The 21,603-nt window shown below is 46.2% G+C and overlaps 1 protein-coding gene and 1 long non-coding RNA gene across 2 annotated transcripts in view; one reads left to right on the plus strand and one right to left on the minus strand.

The window, feature by feature from the left end:
* The window catches only part of LOC132248601 (endogenous retroviral envelope protein HEMO-like), a 30,282-nt gene extending 13,100 nt beyond the window's left edge, over positions 1-17,182 (plus strand). Inside the window, exon 2 of the mRNA XM_059722218.1 lies at positions 13,656-17,182. Coding sequence (XP_059578201.1) covers positions 15,364-16,680 — 1,317 coding nt within the window. The 5' untranslated portion in view covers positions 13,656-15,363 and the 3' untranslated portion in view covers positions 16,681-17,182. The remainder of the gene's footprint in view (positions 1-13,655) is intronic.
* On the minus strand, positions 4,701-21,196 carry LOC109285855 (uncharacterized). The gene is made up of 6 exons (XR_009459888.1): positions 20,797-21,196; positions 7,996-8,200; positions 7,620-7,822; positions 6,180-6,503; positions 6,019-6,087; positions 4,701-5,815 (listed from the first exon to the last, which is right to left on the minus strand). It is a non-coding gene; the product is annotated as an uncharacterized LOC109285855 (long non-coding RNA).
* Positions 21,197-21,603: the final 407 nt, after the last annotated feature.

The following is a 21,603-nucleotide window of genomic DNA, read 5'->3' on the forward strand; positions in this document are numbered from 1 at the left end:
CATGCTCCCAAATGTTCCTGATGGTAAACCCCACTCTAAGATAATTGGCCTTGTGCTGCATCTGATAATTCAGAAACCCATAGGTTGTCCCTGTCAAAGGGTTCCAGTCATTTTCATTGTAGCAGGTGACAACTGCAGAAAAAACAACCATTAAATTCAAAGGCTGTGGGTTTCCCATCAATGTTGGCATAACCATCTAAAAAATAGCCCCCCCCCCCCCCCCCACCAGAAATTCCCCGCCCTGTAAGGCATGCTGAATTTGAATATTTTCCTTTTCAGAAAGATACCTGAGCCACTGGATAGCGGGGATCAAAAAATCTTTGTCTGTGGTAGTTGTCTGGGGGAAGTAGTGCAATGGTCTGGTCTTTCAAAAACATAAATCTGTACATGCCCATGCACACAGAAGCCAGCGTGAGATAATGGAAAGGGTCTATGCAGAGATTTACATGTTCAAGTTTACCCTCGTTTTTCACCATTTCTACCCACCAAGTCATTTTCATAATCTCATTCCTATAGAGGCGACAGGCCTCACTTAAAATGTTTACATCCCCCTAACAATAATAGGCCAGCTCTTTTTGTATATCAAAGGTCTTATCACTGTTGTCCCAGTACTATTCTATAAATTGCTGTCTCTTGCTAGGCATCATGCTTTCAACCCCATAGTACTCTGCTTCAGGGAGAGGCCCCACATAATTCTGATTTTTCCCACGTGTTAAAAAAAAAAAAAAAAAAAAAAAAAAAAAAAAAAGTGGGAAGTGTCCTTTGGATTCTTCAAAACCCATGGCTTGGGGGAGTTTGCTAAGTTTCATAGGTAGAAAGTTTAAAGAACCTATGAACCGGATATCCAGGCTGGTGACTTCTGTCCACATAAGTTTACCTCCCTGGGTGATGAGATTCACGGCCATTTTTTCTTTTAATAGTTGGCAAAAAAGTGAAGTAGCCATCATAGCCCTTGGCATTGTGAGCTATGAAGGTGTAGCCCCGATACTTTTTAATCAATAAAGACCTTAAAGTCTGACAGACATTCTTCACCCTTAAATTCCCAAGTCTGTTTTGTCTCTTGAGTCTTATCCTCCCAAGGGGTTTCTAGAGCTAACTAATCACAAAAATGTAATTCAGTACATGCATCCCAGTCTCCTGCATACATTCAAAATAATAAAAAAATGTAACCCTCCTGTGGAGCCCGTGCCTCGCTCTGCCTGGCCTATCGGGGTGTGGCCCCTCCCCTCAACTCGCCTGCCACGACTTGGATGTAATCGGTTACGTTCAGAGGGGTTTCCAGTGGAGATCTTCATCCTGGGTGGGACCTCCCGATAGATGGTGTTACTCAGAGTTACGGGACGCGGTGATCCACGGGGCTCCGCCTCCCCTACACCCCATCCACATGCCAACCGCTGGGCGATGTTGTCCAGATGTTGCCAGGCCCAGTATGATGGCCCCTGACCAGTTCCGGTCGTCCTCCCTCCTGCTAAGAGGGGTTTCTCCTTCCTCCTTCCTTAAAGGTAATACTCCTCCGAACCAGGGGGAGCTGGTGGGTGCTTCCCCTGGTGCCAGCCCCCTCCTGGGGCCTCCGCTGTCTCCCCTCTCCTCCTGTCCGCAGGGTGCTCCCCTGCCTCCTGTGCGTTTGCCGCTTCAGGATGCTGAGAGAGTGCCTTGGCGTGCACTCTCTGGCTGCCTCTCACTTGGCTGCCGGCGGCAGGCTTCCCGCTCCTGCCTACGCTGCCTGTTTGAGACCCGCAGATGGGGTCCTCGCTGCCCCGTGCGAAAGCCTGCAGCACGGGCAGCACACCCATACTCTCTCTCCCTGGCTCCCGCGCGTTCCCTGTTCTGCCGGCGTTCTTAAATCCTCCTGCCGTGGCCGCTCCAGCCGCTGGGATTGGCTCAGCTGTTCGCCGCAGGGGGAACAGCTGTTGCCAGAGCCGGCGTAATGGCGGCTCGCGCGGCTGCGGCTCTTCCTCCTGCTGCCCCTCTGACGGTGCGTATGCCCTTCTGGGGCTTGTTCTCGGGGTCTGGGGTCTGTGGGTTCCCTTTGCTCCCCCTCGCTTGCCTGTGGGGGCGCTTCACCGCCACACCTCCCCTATTTCAGGTTTAGTAATCTGGGGCATGAAGCACTGGTGCTTGTCTACATCCTTGATCTGCCCATAGCACTACTTGCATTGCCTTCCTTTGCAGTCGTGGTTTTTTGTCCACATAAGATTTACATTCATAACACAAAGTTTTAGACAAGTAGTCAGCTTTGTTCTCAGAAGCCAGAACTGTGTCTCTCTCTAAGCACCCTAAGGACCGACAGACCAGTTCACAGTTAGGACACCTCTGTGCCTCGCCCACATTATCTGCGCAGTCTGGGGTCAGACAAAAGTGGCACTAGAACCTGCAGGAGTGGCTGACAAAGATCACAATAACTTCTTACCCCAAAAATCTCTCACATCCAGAACACCATAATAATGTCCATCAAGCAACATAAGGAAACAGGTGTTTGGATACCGAGGCATGCTGTGTGTTTTAAAGGAACTCCACCCTGTTTTTTTCCTTTCGCATAACTATATGGATGTTAACTGTCACGGCGGGGTCCTTGAGGAGGGCCGTGATCTCCTCGAGGTCCCTCACTCCGTGTCAGGCTGGCCCAAGGCACCCTCTTATTCTCACCCGCCATGTCTTGTTGGTAAATATAAGGTTGGGAGGCTGCCTATGACTCCCTGGGCACAACTACTCGGGACCTCTGTCCCCGTGGTTCTCCTGGACCCCCTGGGGGTCTCCCGATACAACGGGTGCTTCCTAGGCACCCCAGCCTTATGGGCTATGCATGGCTCCTACCTCTCCTGATACCACGCCCCAAGCCTCGCAGATCTTCTGGACGTTGGTCCGTCAGAATACCACGCCCATTATCCCGGGCCTCCTCTGTAATCTCGCCCACTCCTGGGCCTCCCTTGTAGTCTAGCCCACTCCTGGGCTCTCTCCAATACCCAGCCTCTCACTGGGACTCTCGACCAGACCACTCTGGGCCTTCCCTGACGGTGTGGTCCTGCTCAGGGGCTTTCTAGCAGGCCTCCGGTCCTTCAGGCCAACCGCACGGGTACCCTCTCTGACCCCGGCTCCCCACGCTGCTACTCCCCGTCTTCTCGGGGGCAACTGCAGCGCCCTGCCTCGGTCTGAGGGGTGTTGCCGCACTAGCCTGCGGCCGGGCTCGCTATGCCCGCCTCGGGCTCCTCAATGTCGCCCCTCTCTAGGGCTGGGGTCTATGTACCCCGCAAGTGATGCCCTTGCTGGCCTCTGCTGTGCCCATCCTGGGCTCCCTAATATGGCGCTCCCCCTCTTCGGGGCTTGCCGTGCCCACACTGAGCTTCCCAATAATGCAATATGGCGCTCCCCTTTTTTGGGGCTCGCCATGCCCACCCTTGGGTTTCCCAATGAAATCGCCCCTCTCTCTGGGGCTGGGGTCTATGTACCCCACATGCGATCCGGGGTCTATGTCCCCCGTCTGCAACCCACTGGTTGCACCCGCAACCCACTGGTTATGCTCCTTGCCGCCAGTTGCTCCGGTACTGGCGTGCAAGCTGCGCCTTCACTGGCGCTATGAGAATGATGCACCCTCCTGGCACTAGGCCACGCCCTCACTGGCGCTGGGGCACCCCACCCCTCTGGGGTCCCATTGAGGCACCTATGAGGTACCTATGAGGCTCAGCCGCTCCTCTCCGAGCTAACCTGACCCCACGACTCTGCCCTGCAACTCTCATGGCCTAGCGCGCCCTCACTGGTGCCGGGGCTTCACACTCCCTAGTGAGCCCCCGATGAGGACACTGCGCCCTCCTCGGGCACTGGGGCCCCCACACTCCTGTGGGGCCCTTTATGAGGTCAATGCACCCTCCTGGCGCTAGAGCACCCCACCCCTATGGGGTCCCTATGAGGCCTCCTCCAACCCCTACAGCCTCACCCAAGCCTCCGGGTGTAACCAACAGAGCCAAACAAACTCAAAGTACAAGCCTCTAGGCTATAACATAACTACGAGCCGCATGGCCATAACTAAACTCAAAGCCCTATGGCTCCAACGACATTGCTCAATGTAGCTACGGTACTTGCTCTTAAGCTTCTCTCTGCATCCTCATTCCAGGAGCTCCTGCCTCCCAGGCTGCTGGCTGGGAACTGCCAGCAGGGCCTTAGCCCTGGGCTTTATAAGGGCCAGGCCCTGCCCCCTACAGGCAGCTGGCTCCCCTTAGTTGCTCCGGCAACCCGCAGCTGCGCTTGTTACCCTGGCAACCCGCAGCTGTGCTCATTAGGCTCTGCCAGGGCTCTCTCCCTGGCAGTTTCTCCTCTCTAGGAGCAGAGCACCAAGGTGCCCTGCGACATTAACCTTTACAAGATCTTCAAACAATGCTACATCCTTCAACATAACCTGTTTTTGTGCTTACCACCCCAACTTCTCATGCAGTTGGTTTGCACCATGTAACAGCTCTGCATCTGTGGCTCCTCTAAGAGTGGTCAGAGCAAGACTACCAGCAAAACAGACCTTAGTATCAAAGGTGTTCAGATCAATTAAATACAATCTCTTTTTGGCAATAATTTGGGAATAGGGGATAAAACTTATTAGTCTCTGGGCACCACTGCCCACACCCCTTACAACTACCACAGTCAACTGAAATGTTGAATCAAAGAGTATTTCTCTATGACTTTGTAAGAGCTTGCTGATTCACTCTAAAAACAGGTCAGTGGACATGTCATTTAAATTAATAGCTGGGGAATATAAGCAGTTGTGCATACAGTTTGCTTCAATACGGAGCTGGGCATAATCAGCAGGCATGAATAAATGGTGGAGATTTTCTACAGTTCGTTCTACCCCCCTTCTTATGGCTTCAAAAGCCACGTGTACTGATACAAGTTCCAGATTCCTAAAACGAAACTCCTCTATACATCTCTGGGCTCCAAACCTAGCTATAGGCCACTCCTGCCTTCTCACCCATACCATTTCTACATCTGGCACAACATCCTCCACTGGCTCAGGAGGGTCTACATTTAAGGGACCCTCTGAGGCATCTTCTAAATCACTTTCACCATTTTTACTTTCTGATTCCACAGACCCGGGAGGAGTTGAGGTTTTTGAGGGCCTCTCTAGAAGGTCTTTAACATCACATTTGCCAGGCCTGGTCTCTGGCTCCACAGGCTTGGGGAGGTTTAGGGTATTTAGGGTTCTCTTATTCTTTCTCAATAGGCACTTAGCCTTTTCCACCCTCGCCTTTAAATAGGCCCTTACTTTTTGCCCCGCAAGCCACTTGTTCTTAGGTTTATCAAGGCCTTCCCCTCTTACAATGCATACCATGCCTAGTGTCAGGATCATATAGACCACCTCCCCTCTGTACAACATCTGCCCTTTTGGTTGCACAATAATCATGATCTTTCAAGGCTGTATGGGTGCCAGCAACCCTCCAAAATCCCCTCTTTTCACTTGAAAAATAATCATGTTCCTTCAAACACATGGGAAGAACCTCCTCAGGTTTCTCTAAAGTGTGTGAGTAATCAGTCTTGTGTTTTCTTATTCACAGACCGTGACAGCAGCTTTGGAACTGTGAATGTTTGTGTTTTTACACGTTGCTCTCTTAGGGTTTGGTGATGTGTTTTCCTCTGAGAAACCATGCAGTCTTTTTTTTTTTAACCGTGTCCTTCTGCTTTGATTTTGGGGGGGGTCTTGTTCATGGAGTTTCTGATCCTCAGGGTGTGTGTTTCTGTGGTTTTCAGTGAGTGGTGCTAGAGGCCTTCAAGCTGAATCGTGTTCCCCTGGTGTTTCTGGAACATTGTCTCTCTTTGGCAGTCTTGTGTGAGATTGCTTAGGAAACATAACATTGACATCTCAGCATCAGAAATTCACTTTCAAGATGAACACACCCCCTAACCCTCAACCCTACCCCCAAAACACACATTTTTAAAAGCTGCAAGGCTGAAACACCCATGCTTTAAAAGACCCATAGCAAAATTATCCCCATCACCCCAAAAACACTGTTTCAAAAGTTTGATTTCAGAAAAATGTACCTTTCACTACAGGGTAAAGACATGATGGGACATGCTTGCTCTGGTTTTCCATTCTTCAAGAAGGGTTTTCTGTTTGGGGGTAAACAGTTGCAAAATGATGTTCTGACATAAGCCTCATATATCTATATATAGAGAGAGTAAAATAGTGGTCACATACATACCGTCCCTGACTTGGTCTAACCCTTCTGAGGTTTTTCTGGTGTAAAGTTGGGGTGTTACTGTTTCTTGGGGTCTTCATTACAGCAGAAAGTAAAAGATACTATAATGAAATGGAAAAGATATCTATATGCATAGAGTTAAAAAAGGTTACATACCCCTGTCCTGGTTTGCCCCCTCTGGTCTAAAAGTTTGCTGCTCTGCTGTAATAAGGACTCCAAGAAGCAGTAAGTAAAGAAGTAAAGAAAAGTTTATAAAAATTATATAAAAACCTATGACTACATACATAGAACCTGGTGTCTGGGCCTTTAATTCAGTAGATAGTCTCCCTGTAATGAATAACAAACAAAGAAGTAAAGACGGCATAAAAACAAATAAAGATATATAAAACATATGAGTACATCCCTAGATCCTGTCCTGGAACATTTGCACAGTCCTGAGAAAAGGGGTGTTTTCTGCCCTTCTCAGGGTGATATCCTGGTGACTTCTAATTTTAATATTTATGAGGCTTCTCTCACGGATTGGCAGGTCATTATCAGGGACTGCCCTGGATTTTGCATGGTGGTCTTTAATTCATCCCTGTAGACACCCCTTGTGGTGGAGGCTGGCCCTGGTTTTTGCATCCCGCCCTTTGATTCATCCCTGTAGGCCCATTGTGATGGATTCAAACCCCATTTGATTTTGGGTGGTACGCACTCTACCAGTCCCCTTTGTAAGATTCTTAGGTGTGAAAGCAGCAACTGATAGATTCAAACCCCTTGAATTTTGGATGTATACACCCTGCCAGTCTTTTGTAAGGTTCTTAGGTGTGAAGACAATACCTTGTTGCTGCCATCAAGTTACAGCTGTCCTGTATTGTTCCACAGAATTTTCTTGGGGCCTGTTCCAACATATCCTTAGCTGTGACCCTTTATATCCCCAACACCCCTCTATGCCCTCCCTTTTAAAGAATTACATCTGTGAGAATGTGTCTCTAATATGTTATATTTTCATCAGCCTCTGTACAAAATTTACAGGTTTTGCTAGTTTTATACTATATCATGGCTACACTTTTCCCTGGAGCAGGAATTTATAATTTCTTGTTCCAATTAAACGTTCAATGTAGGGTACCAGAGATTTATCCTCCTCATGAAGGACACCATGTAAAGCAGCATGTGGGTCTCCAGCCAGATGAATATGGTTTGTAATTGCCACACCCTGAGCTAAATGTTTCTCAGTGAGGCATAGACAATCCATAAAGTACCCTAATGCAGTTACAGCGTTTAGAATACTCTCCATACACAGTTCAGTACAAAGTTCCTGAATTGTCTGGTTTATATCCTCATCTGTCCTGTCCATACAGTCATGGTTTCCTTGACCTGGTGCATTTAGAAGGCAGCCCCTGAATGCTTCAAAAAGTCTCTCTCTCTCAAACAATATTTCAGTATGCCATAACAAACACATACAAGAGATTTCATGAGCCTTTTACGACCCCACAGACAGGTCCTGTTTGTTCAATTCCTAGTTGTCTTCTAAAGGCCACAGCACCCTCTTCTTCTGAAGCACCAGGCCTCCAATTGTCACAAAAGCAGCTTCTCTTTCCAAATACCGGGCTTATTGGGCTGCTGCTGTGCTACCTTTCTGGTGTCATGAGAGAGGCTTCATCAAGCTGCAGAGGAATTTTTAAGGAAAAACTATGGTCACCCACTGTTTAAGGAGTTCGTAGTAAATTCCTGCCCCTCCCTGCCACCAGTACCCCTAAGACCCCCCCCTCCCCCCATGCGCACGCGCATGCGCGCGCGCACACACACACACACTCCTCTCCAAGTTCAAGACACTCACCAGTGGCTCTGTCCCCCCAGAGACATCTTCTCCCCCAGCATCCAATATGAGGCACCCCTCTTCTCCAGAATCCTCAGCATTTGCTCTGGGCATCTGACCATTAAACATTTCAGGAGATGCTCAGGTTAGGGGGCTACTCTCCTTAATCTCCCCCTCTTCAGAACTATCACTGCAGTAGCATTTTCTTGGCAAACATCTGTCAGGCCTGTGGAATCAGAAAAAATAAATGCCTTGAACTTTGATCATTTGAGTTATAAGATGATATAACCGCTTTGTGGAGAATTGCTGGCTCTGTACAGTAGAACAGATAAGGGAAAGTGTTTCTTCTTTGTAGCTCCTTTGCAACTGCTTTGCTCACCGCGGCCTTGAAGATAGCAAAAAGTATGCACAACTCTGATTTCCAGGTGCAGGCAGGGAGTGTTATTTCTCCTGTTGTCTCCTCCATAGTTCTCATCCTGATAACAGCAAAGAAGTAATGAAGTAATGTTTATAGCTGCTTTTCTAGCTAATTTCACTACATGATCACGTGATTTGTAAGCGACTGTTAAAAAGTATATAAGCTTCCTGATTTTGCTCTTGGGGGGGAACCCCTTCCAAGTGCTTGGGAGATCCATGTCACTTTGGAGTCCCCCCTAACAGCTGTAGTTTCTTTTGAATAAAAGCTTCTGCTGACCTGACCCAAAAGTATGCTGCGTGTGTTTCCACAACAATTCCTGGTGCCGTGACTCGGATCCAGAACACATGTTGAGGAAGGAGGACTGCGGACTGCCCCCCCACCCCAAACCCCGAGGCGCCAAACTTGAGAGGTAAGAGACCTAATTCAAAATCTCTATTGGGGTTTCGGAGGAGGACTGCCCGTAGGCTCCCAACTTGGCCATGGTAACTGGATCCGAATGTTGTTAAAACAGGTCAGTCTGAACCTTACTGCCGGCTAAAATTTTCTGTCTGGTAAAGAATCCAATTTTGTGTCTGGTAACGTACATTTTATTCAGGGAGAAACTGTTTGAAGCACCTTCATCCAACAGCACTTCGGGCTTGTAGTTAATTAACTAAGGCGGTGTGGGGGAGGAAGTCTGGCTGACTGAATGAATGCGCGTGTGTGTGTATTTAGAAATATGAGCCACTGACCAGGTCTGAGACTACGGTTGGGTTCAGCCGCCCCAATTCTGCCTGACAGGGCAGTTTTGAAAGCAAGGGGGCCCAACTGGAACCTCGTGACCCAGTGGACAGGGCTTCAGAGTGATTTTGTCTTTTTCTATCTTGCTATTGAATGAATGTGTGTGTGTGTGTGTGTGTGTGTGTGTGTGTGTGTGTGTGTGTGTGTGTATTTAGAAAAATGAGCCACTGACCAGGTCTGGGACTAAGGCTGGGTCTAGCCACCCCGATTCTGCCTAAAAAGGTAGCGTCGAAAGCAAGGGGGCCCAGCTGAAACCTCGTGACCCAGTGGACAGGGTGTCTGAGTGATTTTGTCTTTTCCAAACCCCTTGTCCCAGTAGCTTCTGCCAACAGCAGGAGTGAAAGGATCCCTCTTGCATTTCCCTCCCCATTTCCATTTTATGAGCCGGTGTCGGGTCAGAAGCCTTTTGTCTGGGCAGTGAAAAACTGCGGGGCAAGGCACTGAGCGGCCCGGACATCCTAAATAAGCTTATCCTATGTCTCCCTGTGTAAATGAAAATGGGAACAAGTCAGTCTAAACAAGTTCCTGCCCTACCTAAGGGGACTCTGGCGTACTTTATGTACACACACTATTCTCCCGAGGCTTGCAAGTACCTGGATAAGTGGAACTGGTATACTAGGGATGATCCCGTGAAGCATTTTCCACAGGAAGGAACATTTGATCAGGATAAAATAGCGCACTTAAGAGGTGCTTTAGAGTCCCGTGGATCCAAAACACTACAAAACCAGTGGGACGCATTCTTTTATTGGTATGATGAGATGTCCAAAAGGTGGACAGAATCTCTACTAGAAGTCTAAAAGACTCTCAAGAAAAATTAAAAGAGCAGTTAAAAGCTGTTCGAGAGAAATTGGCTGCTCCCCCAAATTACACGCCGGCCACCGCTCCAATGTATCCAGCATTGCCCGGGGCACCCCCACCACCGGAGGCAGCAGTGGATATCCTTGACCTTTGTTCGAACCCTGCTCTCCTGGGACTCCTACATCAGCAACAACCGGTTCAACATCAGGCTGCAGCCCAGGCTAGTAACCCATTAGCTGAAGCTCCTTCGGTAAATTCATCCACGGAGCTTAATAGTCCGGACTCATCCACCATATCTGCCACTCAATCATCACCAGTGTGGCAATTTACTCCTGGGTCACAACCCACCACAGGTGTATTTAGAAGAATGGGAATAGGCACGGAAAGATCTCCCATCAATCTTAGATCCCGAGCTGCACAAGTTTACCCCCTAAGACAAATGCCAGGCATTGGCACCAATAGACAAAATATAGTAACCGTGCATGCACCCTGGACTCCAGGTGATCTCTACAATTTAACTAAAAAATTCCCCAAAATCAGGGACAACCCAGAAAAATTTCAGGAAAAATTGCAGACTGTTATAAATTGTTATAATCCAACATGGGCTGACATTAATCAGCTCATGCGATCCATTTTGCCCAAGGAAACTATGCTATGTCTGTACGTTGTCTGTACTTGGCCAGATCAAAACCCAGGGATTGGCCAAGACTTTATTGACAAGAGAAATGCTTTGGTTCAGGCAATTCTCACAATTTGCCCAAAAAAGGCAGACTGGACCAAAATAAATACCTGTAAACAAAACAAAAATGAACACGCCAGCGACTTTTTGGAACGCCTCAAACAGGCATTTGAACGGTATTCAGGAATGGATGACCCAGTCGGAAATGCTAAACGAGCAACAGTGGCAGCATTCATCCAGGGACTTAACCCTAAAATTGCTGAGAAAATTCAAACAGTAATTATTGCCTGGGAAACTAAAGATTTGACTGAATTCCTTGCTGCAGCTAACCATTTTCATAACAAATTGAAACCATCTAAAGACAACGCCGAGTTTAAGTTAATGGCCTTACAGATTTCTCAGTTGCAGGGTCCAGGTAGAGGAAGGGGACAAAGACGGGGAAGGAGAGGCCCGGGTAGATTCAGGGGAAGAGAGAGATCCTCGGGCCCACAAAAACCCAGGCTATGGGAACCAATGTCATTATTGCAAGCAAGAAGGACACTGAAAATCAGAATGCCCCAACCGCCCCGGCCAAGGACCCAGCTCCCAGCCCCCACCTCCTCTTCCTGTCAGTTTTCCAAGTGTTGAATGGGACAGCTGAGAGACAGTGACATCATCGCTCCTTTGCTTGCTACTGACCAATCTGGTCCATTTGTTGAATGCCTTATTTCTGGTAAACCTGTCTCCTGTCTTGTTGCCACCGGAGCGTCCCGCTCCATGCTGAAGGCTGCTGAGTTTCCTTTCTTACCTTATTCTCCTGAAACTGTAAATGCTGTCGGGATAGGTAGACAACCTATCCCGCATCCCGTCTCTGAACCTGTCTCCATCTCTATTGGCCCTTTGTCTGAAAATCATGCCTTTCTTCTTAGCCCCTGTGCACCTGTCAACCTTCTTGGAAAAGATTTGCTGTGTAAACTGGGATACGTGATTTATTGTAGCCCAGATGGTGTTTACCTTGAGGTACCGGAATATAGGGAAACTGAGCTTGTGGCTTTGCTAACCCAGGAGTACTCTGATCCTGACACTTCCTACTTGCAAGAGGAACTGTTGGCACAAGTACCTCCACAGCTGTGGTCCACCCATGCGAATGAAGTGGGGCACATGCTGAGTGCTGAACCAGTGCGAATCACCTTGAACCCTGCCAAGCCACTTCCTCGTGTCCCACAGTACCCCATCTCAAAGGAAGCTGAGGAAGGGACCAAGCCTGTCGTTTCCTCACTCCTTGAGCAAGGGATTATTGTCCCAATACGCTCCCCTTGTAACACGCTTATCTACCTGTCAAGAAACCTGGTAAAGATACTTATCACTTTGTGCAAGACCTTCGAGCTGTAAATGCCACTGTTTTACCCACTTTCCCTGTGGTCCCTAACCCTGCCACTTTTCTTTCCTGTATCCCTTCAGATACTACATATTTCACAGTAATAGACCTTTGTTCTGCTTTTTTCTCTATCCCCGTTCATGAGGGTAGCCAGTATCTGTTTGCATTTACTTATCAGGGATTCCAATATACTTGGACAAGACTCCCTCAGGGATATACAGAGTCCCCCCCCACCCTGTTTTCCCAGATCCTAAAAAAGGATTTGGATCCTATCATGTTCAAAGGGGGGGGTCCACCCTTGTTCAGTATGTTGATGATCTGTTGTTAGCCTCACTCACTTTGGAGGCCTGTAAGCAAGATACTTTGACACTCCTCACAGCTTTAGCTCAGAAAGGCCACAAAGCCTCAAAATCTACATTGCACCTCTGTAAGTCTAATTATTAGATACATTATTTAGGGCATGATATCTCAGCAGGAGAACGACACCTTTCCCCTAGTAGAGTTGAAGCGATCCTCAACATTCCCAAACCTATGACTAAAAAACAGATAAGGGGATTCTTAGGTGCAACGGGTTATTGTAGACAGTGGATCCTGCATTCACTCATGATACCACCCCAGAACCCCTCCCTTGGACTCCTGAAGCCGAACAAGCATTTGTGGCCCTTAAGCAAGCCCTCACTGTTGCTCCGGCTCTTGGACTTCCTAATTATAAAAAACCCTTTACCTTGTTTTGTCATGAATGGGAAGGAATCGCTTTAGGTGTACTCACTCAGCTGCTTGGTGAAAAGCATCGCCCAATTGCGTATTACAGCTCTGCCCTTGATCCCGTGGCTGTGGGACTAACTCCTTGCCTCCATTCAGTTGCAGCTGCTGCCTTGTTGGTTGAAAAAGCAGATTCTCTAGTTTTCGGACACTCTTTAACCGTTGCAGTTCCACATGCTGTGATAGCCCTTCTCCTCAAAGGCAAAACTCAGCACATTTCCAATTCCCGTCTTACTAAATATGAGAAACTTCTACTGTCAGCTGCAAATGTAACCTTAAATCGCTGTTCAATTCTGAATCCTGCGTCACTTCTGCCAATCGCCTCTGATGGTGAGCCTCATGATTGCCTGTCTGTCACAACTCAATTGTTAACCCCTCGAACTGACCTCAAGGACATTCCTATCCCGAACTCTGACCTTGTTTTGTTTGTTGATGGTTCCTGTCTTAGAAATGATGCAGGCAAATTAGTTGTGGGATATGCAGTATGCACACAGTATGCTGTTTTGGAAGCCTGTTCTTTACCCCAAGCTGTTCTGCTCAAGTTGCTGAACTCATTGCTTTAACACGTGCTTGCATTCTTGCAAAAAATCAAACCACAACCATTTATACTGACTCTAAGTATGCTTTTGGTGTTGTTCATGATTTTGGACAAATCTGGAAACAAAGAGGGTTCCTCACTTCATCAGGGACCCAAATCAGTCATGGCTGTTATGTAAAAGCACTCTTAGAAGCTGTTCAATTGCCTTCTGCTATTGCTATTGTTAAATGCAAAGCTCATGAGAAACCCTTTGATGATGTCACACGAAATAATCTGGCAGACCGTTCTGCCAGAAACATGGCCCTTTCTGGCCAACAGGCTCCTAACTCTGTTCTTGTTTGTTTTTCAGCAGACCAGTCTCCTTTGGCTAGCCTTTCAAGTCTGGCCCTTCTTCAAAATCAGGCCCCAAAAAAGGAAATAAATGACTGGCTGCGTGCAGGATGTTCACTGCACCCCGACTCTCTCTGGCGCTCCCCGGACGGCCGCCTGGTGGTGCCTAGAGAGCTTTTGCCACATCCTGCTCATTTAACCCACTCTGTGGCCCATACGAACAAAGGGGGGATGATTGCTATAGTACAAAGAAATTGGTTTGCCCCAAATTTTCCTTCCATGCCACAACAGTACTGTAGCTCCTGTCCCATCTGTTTAGCTCACAACACTGGGCAACGGGTATAAACAACACCCGCAGCCCATCGCCCTCCATGGGGATCGTTTGTGAATCTGCAAATTGATTTCGTGCAGCTACCTAAGTGCTGTTCTTATGAGTACATTCGTGTTATTATTGATGTGTTCTCTGGATGGGTAGAAGCCTACCCGTGCATACATGCTGATTCCATCACTGTAGCAAAAAAATTGCTCAAAGAATTCATCCCTAGATTTGGATCGCCCCTCACAATAGATAGCGACTGAGGCACCCATTTCACAGAACAAACAGTAAAAAACATCTGCCAAGCACTCAACATACAGCAACACCTACACTGTAGTTATCATCCACAATCAAGTGGTGCTGTAGAACGTAAGAACTCTGATTTGAAAACGCGCATTTCGAAGATTTGTGCTGAAACAGGCCTCAAATGGCCTGATGCACTGCCAATTGCTCTTATGCACATTAGGAACACTGTTAACAGAAAACATGGCCTAACCCCTTATGAAATACTCATGGCATGACCCATGAGGATGCCAGCTACACCACCTGTTGCCCCACACCAAACAGACCTACAATTAACTGATGAAACTGTACTAAATTATTGCAAGACATTAATGAAGTATGCCAGGTCTGTTCATTCACAGGTCCAAGAAGCCTTACCTCAACCACTGGATGTTCCCTGTCACAACCTCAAACCAGGAGATTGGGTCTATGTAAAGGTCTATCAACGGAAAAACACACTTCAACCCAGATGGAAGGGACCTTTCCAGGTACCACTAATTCTGCTGTTCATTGCCAAGGTCACCAAACGTGGACTCACGCCTCGCACTACAAGGAGGGATCACCTCCATTGGACCCCGAAGCAGCTGAATTCCAACCAAGGTTGGGATCTTTCCCTGAGGCAAAGGACAAAGACCCTCAGGACCTCACTCAGGCAAGTGAGGCACATCAGGGTGCAAGTGCTAGTAACCTCTCCCCTGAACCCAACACCTCAGCCCAGCCGGATTCATCAGTTGAAGAACGAAGGTATCATCTCCAGCCTCGAAGAAAGTGAATGCTCCCATTCAGAAGATCACCACCTCGATCAAGACCAAGAGCTGACGTTATCAGTCCTTTAGGTAACCTGAGCCTGAGAATGAAGAAAGACTTTGGCTGCCATCCTGGGTTTAGCTGGTAGTGTTCTTTTTCTTACTGGCGCCGGTTATGTTTGTTGTTGAAATTCTTTGTCCCTCCTGTCTCTAAAATGGTACTGATATCCTTATACATCACACTTGGGTATCTCAGTATCACCCAAGGGGGGTGAGAGAAAAATTTGTACTTGCAGATCTCCCTTACGGTGGCTCAAGCTGGAAATAAAAATGACTGCTGGATATGCTCTCACAACCCAGCGCACCTACACCAAGGAATCCCAATGATCGGAGTACCAATATCCCTCCAGCAATGGGGAAAAATAAACGGCGGCTTCGTTAGACCGTACTCGTTAGCTGCCCATCAGTCTGCTCCTAAGGAATGGAGGGCCGCCCCTGCTAACTGGATAATCCCCCCAAGAGTAGAGGCGCCTTTCTGTTACAGATCCAACAACACCAGAGCTTATAATAAAGCCACACCTGTAGGACACTACCCTCATTGCCTAACTACTCTAGACTATAGCCCTAATAGCACAAGTGGAATCCTGTTGGGTAAAGTACCCTCTCTCAATTGTACAGGATTCGTGGTCTACAACTTTTCTAAGGAACCTCATGTTGCTCTCATTGCAAACAGATCAGAATTTTACATTCACTCCAATTTTACTTCTTGTAATATATCTCGGTCCAGCAGGATAGCAGCTGAACATGGTCCGTCCTATACGATGCATGTCATTCGAAAGTGCCGGATATGGCACAACACCTGTTCAGATTTGAGTACCCTTTCTGCCCCAGGCCTTTACTGGCTCTGCGGAAACAGGGCTTATAAAATCTTTCCCTGGAATTGGGTGGGGGCATGCACTCTTGGACGCGTTATCCCTGGTTTCGAAATGCATAGTGCAATATATCTGGAACAAGTAAAAAATTTCAACCATCACATGAAAAGGGCGGTTAACCCCTTAGCTACCAGAAACACAGGGTTCCATCAATTTGTGAGAACCTTCATACTGTGGCTTGGAGTAAGAGAATTGGAACTAGCCATAATTAACATTTCAGCCACAGTGGAAGCTATGGAAAATGCCACTGCGGATGCAATTCAGGCTCTTCAAGAAGAGATCTCCCAGATCTCACAAGTAACTATACAACACCACATAGCCCTAGATTACCTATTGGTATCCCAGGGAGGAGTATGTGCCTTAGTAAACTCCACCTGTTGTGTCTATGTCAATCAGGACATGCGAATAGAAACCGACATTCATAAAATTCAAAATCAGTTAAGCATCCTACATCAAGTGGCCTCAAAAAATACTGACTGGGGTCTAGAAGAAATGTGGTCTTGGCTAACCTCCTGGCTCCCAGATTTCGGGACCCTTGGCAAGAAAATCCTGTATGGAATATTGTTTGTCTTGATAGTTCTGACAACGTTTTATGTCTTAGTGCAACTGATCCTCTGCTGCGTAAAAGCCTGCAGGAGAAGCTTTAGCAAGGCAAGAAAACCCACGGCAGAGTCTAGAATAATGGTGTTACAAAAGTGTGAGCAGATTGAAAGAAAACATGAAAGGCTGCATGATGAAATAGAGGGACTCATGAGAATGGAAGTTTAAGGCTAAAGTGAGACTAAATAGTCTCAAAGGGGGAGACTGTGGAATCAGAAAAAATGAATGCCTTAAACTTGGATCATTTGAGTTATAAGATGACATAACCGCTTTGTGGAGAATTGCTGGCTCTGTACAGTAGAACAGATAAGGGAAAGTGTTTGTTCTTTGTAACTCCTCTGCAACTGCTTCACTCACCGCGGCCTTGAAGATAGCAAAAAGTATGTACAACTCTGATTTCCAGGTGCAAGAAGGAGGTTTGTGAACTAAACTCGCCTCCCCCATAAGTTCCCATCCTGATTACAGCAAAGAAGTAATGAAGTAATGTTATAGCTGCTTTTCATGCTAATTTCACTATATGATCACGTGAGTTGTAAGTGACTGTTAAAAAGTATATAAGTCTCCTGATTTTGCTCTTGGAGCAGGAACCCCTTCCAAGTGCTTGGGAGATCCATGTCACTTTGGAATCCCCCCTACAGCTGTAGTTTCTTTTGAATAAAAGCTTCTGTTGACCTGACCCAAAAGTATGCTGTGTGTGTTTCCATGATAGCACAATGCATACATTAGGATAAACATGTGATAATTTCTTCTCGTAAATGAACTGAAGAGTTTGGAGAGCATCCACTGTCTGTGGTAGAAGACGTGAAAGGCTTCAAAGCTCACCAACAAGATCAGCTTAGTCAATGTCTGTAGAACTACCTTCGTTATTCTTTAATGGCAGCTCTAGCTCTGTACAAAAAAACTTGTTTAAATCTCTGGTAGATACAGTTCCTATTTTCTTCGCATCACACAAAAATCCAAAGATGTTCATGAGCTACTTAATGACTGAAAATGACTTTCAAGCCTCATAATCACACAGTTCAGTGCAACATTGAAAAACTCAGTTCTGAACCTTTGTTCTGCATCAGTGTTAACGTCATCTTCAGCTTCATAGCTGAAGTTGTTTTGGGGTTTTTTTCCTTTTCTTTCCAACACGTGTTTGTGGAAGTTCAGCTGGCACAGACATTTCTTCTGCAAGTTCTTTTGCTTTACAGAGTGCATTTTCACATCCATTTTCTCAGTAACTGAGAAGAGCTTTTTGTGTGCTTTCAACTAACTTGCTGGCAGAATGAATATAAATTGTTTTACTCTGCATCGTCTTGCTTACCAAATTGACTTGAAACAGTATGTCATACCATACAATTAATGAAGTAAGGAATCAACCAGAAGAAATCTCTATAAGTGATCCAGCCTCTGAATGTGTCAAATTCTTGTAGTTTCTGAGTTTCAGCAGTGCTGATCTAATGTTTTCTGTCTGGAATCTCACAGCCTTGACACTCTATTTTGCATTCCCATCTGGTGTCTGAGAGGGGTTTCAGAGTAATATTCACAAAGGACTGCAAAATAGCCCATCTACTAATTGATGAGGCAAATACATTGTACATTTGCCCCGTTATCATAGCTCTGTCCCCTGCAGTTTTCAAAAGGTATATCATATATTCTTGTAAGAGCTGAAGCACTCTTTCAGACATGCAGTCCAATATTATGGAGAAATTATTTCATCTTCTTTACTTCATGCACAATTGATTTAATAACCTCTTAAGACAATGTCAGAATCAATTCATTTTGCACTTTGTGGCTCAAATAATGGTGATTTTTTTTTATTTATTTATTTTTATTTCCAACATTAACGAAATGTTGTACGTGTTCTTTCATGACTGGGTCAAACGTTGCCATTAACTCAATTTGTTCCAGAAAGTTGCCATTGCTTTGAAACAATTTGTCAGTGGTCCCACAGAATACAATGCATCTCTCAGCTAAATTGCACTTGTTAGGTGGATCTGTTTGATTTCACATAATGTCTGAGAAGTACTATCAAGCATAACATTAGTTTTTAGTTGAATTTTCATCTCTTTCCACTTCACTATACAATCCACATGGACTGAGCTATTTTCATGAGATTCCAATGTTTTATGCATATATTGCCACGAACAAAATCCCTCCTTAGAAAGCTGATGTTTGTGTAGGACTGAAAAGCTTGCAGCAGTAACAAAATGCTGCATCTGCTTTCACAGACTAGACCAACCAGCAACATTTTACTTTTTCACCATTCTTTAATTTTCTTCAGTGAAAAATCTTCCCACAGACATTTCATTTGTTGGAAAAACAAAGCTGTGACTGTCAGATTTGATTTTAACAGGCCCATGTCTTACTATTGCACATCTTGTGTTGTTGTCAATGGGCTCAGACCAGGTAGCAGGGTCAGAAATATTAAACAGTTCTGTATCTGTCCGATTACGGGATATCGCAGTTTTGGTGTTCTGAAATTTCGCCAGTTTCACCAATACCAATCTCATTACCTGGCACACGTGTTGATGCACAGATTTCTTCTTCCTCTACAGAAAAGCTTAAAGTTAGAAACTTGTCTAAAGCGCCTTTTTGTCTCTTGGTTTCTTCTTCTTTTTCCTGATTTTTCTTTTTGTTTTTTTGCCCCCGACATTTTCTGAAAATACTCACTGTTGTATTTGTTACACTACCATGTTACTCAGGGCTGGCTCAAAGTTTAGATATAGATGACTGATACGAATTCAAAAAATGCAAAAGAAAATCCTGTGCAATAGTAGAACACTAAACGTAAAAAAGATAACAATAATTCTGTGTTTTACATTAAAAACGTGGGGCTGGGGCCCTGGATGACTGCTCCAGTAATGCAGCAGGGGTTGCTATATAAACTCACTGAAATAAAATAGTTGGGGCCGGGCTGTGCACAAGTGGGGTGCACTGCAAGGGGTATGGGGTGGGGGCAGCAAGTGCTGGGGATGCCTGGGCTCCCTCCCCATGGCCAAGGCAGGAGCAGACCCTGGAACTCCTCCCTCATTTTTCTGGGAATGGGCTCCCTGCTGCATCGAGCCCTTTAAACATGGCATAGGCAGCAGGGGGCAAGCGAGGCACAGCTCCTTGGCTGCAGGGCCCCCTGCGGCCACAGGTTCTGCAGGATATGATGGGCCAGCCCCTTCCCTGCCAAGGAGCACTGTGCCCAGTGGGGCAGCACATTGCAGCTCCCTCCTTGCCTACCCTGCCTCCACACACAATAGCTGCTCCAGCCCCTGCCAGTAATGTCCAGAGCCCCATGTTCCTGTTGGCCATGGTGCTGGCTCTACTGGCCCCAGCAGGCTCCCCCCACCCAGGCCCCAGGAAAGCCATACACCCACCAGCAGGGGCCAGGGCACTGAGTGGGGGAGGCTCTGGCTGATCCCCTCCTCCAGCACTCCCCCTTCTAGCCCACTTGCCCTACCACTCTCAGGCCAGGCGCATGTTTGAAACAAAGTTTTATTACTTTCACAACATCCACCCCCATCCCTCCCCCCTCACCAATAAAAAAGCACCCTTCCCAAAGCGAAAACTATTTACAACAGTCTCAGTCTGTGTCCAAGTCGTGAGTCACCAACCCCTTCCCTGTCCCTCCACCCCACTTGGAAGGCACCAGTCGCCCATGTTGCAGAGGATCTGAGATCAGCAGAATCATCCTTCAGGCCAACTATGGGACTAGTTTAGCCTTAGGGTTTTAAACTTTGCACTTCTAAATTAAAAAAATCAAACAACCTTTAGGATTCTGCAACATTAGTCTAAACCAGAGGTTCTGGCCTTCTTTTGCACTCAAGCCATCCCTTGGGAAATGCCAGCTCTTAGTTGGTTGAGAATCGCTAGTCTCAATTTTTTTAGTTAGGTCTCCTACTGAATTACAGAAGGTGTGATTTGGTTTGTTTGTTTTTTAAGTATTAGTCTGAGGTTTTTTATTTTTAAAAAGAAGCTAAACTGGTGTATTTTTTAAATCAGCTACAACTATGCAATGCTCTTTCCAGTTCATAAACTTAGCTCATGTGTATAGTTAACATTTCAAGGTTAGAGCTCTTGCTCTACTAGGTTTAATTTAGGTTTTAAAAAGAAAAGGGATTACATTTTAAATTAAAATGTCTGCTTATCTAGGGAGTTAAACTGTTGGGCCCTAGAATCTAATCTTTACCTCCTAGGTTTAAAATAAGAGGCCTACATTTTGTAAAGATAAAGGATAAGATCTAACTGCAATTCTTGTGTAAATCTGACATGATTTTGTTTATTTGTAAAGAACAAGTAAAGAGTACTTACCTGTCTCCTCCCACTGCAGCCAGTCTCTTTCCCTGGTTAGCTTACTTTGTTCTGGAGCACTTTGAGATCAAGCCTTTCCCAGATCTTCTATGGCAAGGCCTATCAAAAGGTCTCTAAACCCTTCAAAGAGTGTGAATTTCAGAAGTTCATGATCTAAAGCAAAGCAATACAGAATCATAGAATAACATGGCCGAAAAGAGACCGTGGGAGCACCATTCTAGAGCCAACCCCCTGCCTTATTTGAACTATTTCAGACAATGTTTGTCTAGCCTCTGTTTAAACTACCAATGGCAGAGATTCCACAACCCTCCCACACAATCTGTTTTGGTGCTTCACAAAACTCATTTAGAAAGCTCTCCCTACATACCTAATAAACTTCCAGTGCAAGAGTGAAGCCTCATAAACCTCAGCCTCCTCCACTCCCAGTACTTTTCAAGTGCTTTATCAGTTTGCCACTATAAACAAGCATCTTTCCAAAATGCTTTGAGCAGAAAATAGCCTCTACAGAACAGAGTGCCATTCTACACATTCTGACTTCTTGGCTGCATTGTCCAGTGGGTTGACATCTAGTCAGACTTTGCTTTTCCTGGCACTGAGAATTAGGACTGGAACTTCTAGTTTAGAGCTTAGTTATTTTGATTCTCTGCCTATTTCCTGTAGCAGTGACTTGGCTGGTTTCTTGGATTCCCTCCCAAGGTTCTGACCTGTTTAATCAAAGCACCCAGTCTATTCTTTTTACATAACATGCACCAGAGCAAATATTTCTGGTGGAGTCCTGCTTTGTCAGCCCTTGCTCACTGCAGTGGA

Source organism: Alligator mississippiensis, chromosome 2 (assembly GCF_030867095.1).
Source record: "Alligator mississippiensis isolate rAllMis1 chromosome 2, rAllMis1, whole genome shotgun sequence".
Classification (NCBI taxonomy): domain Eukaryota; kingdom Metazoa; phylum Chordata; order Crocodylia; family Alligatoridae; genus Alligator; species Alligator mississippiensis.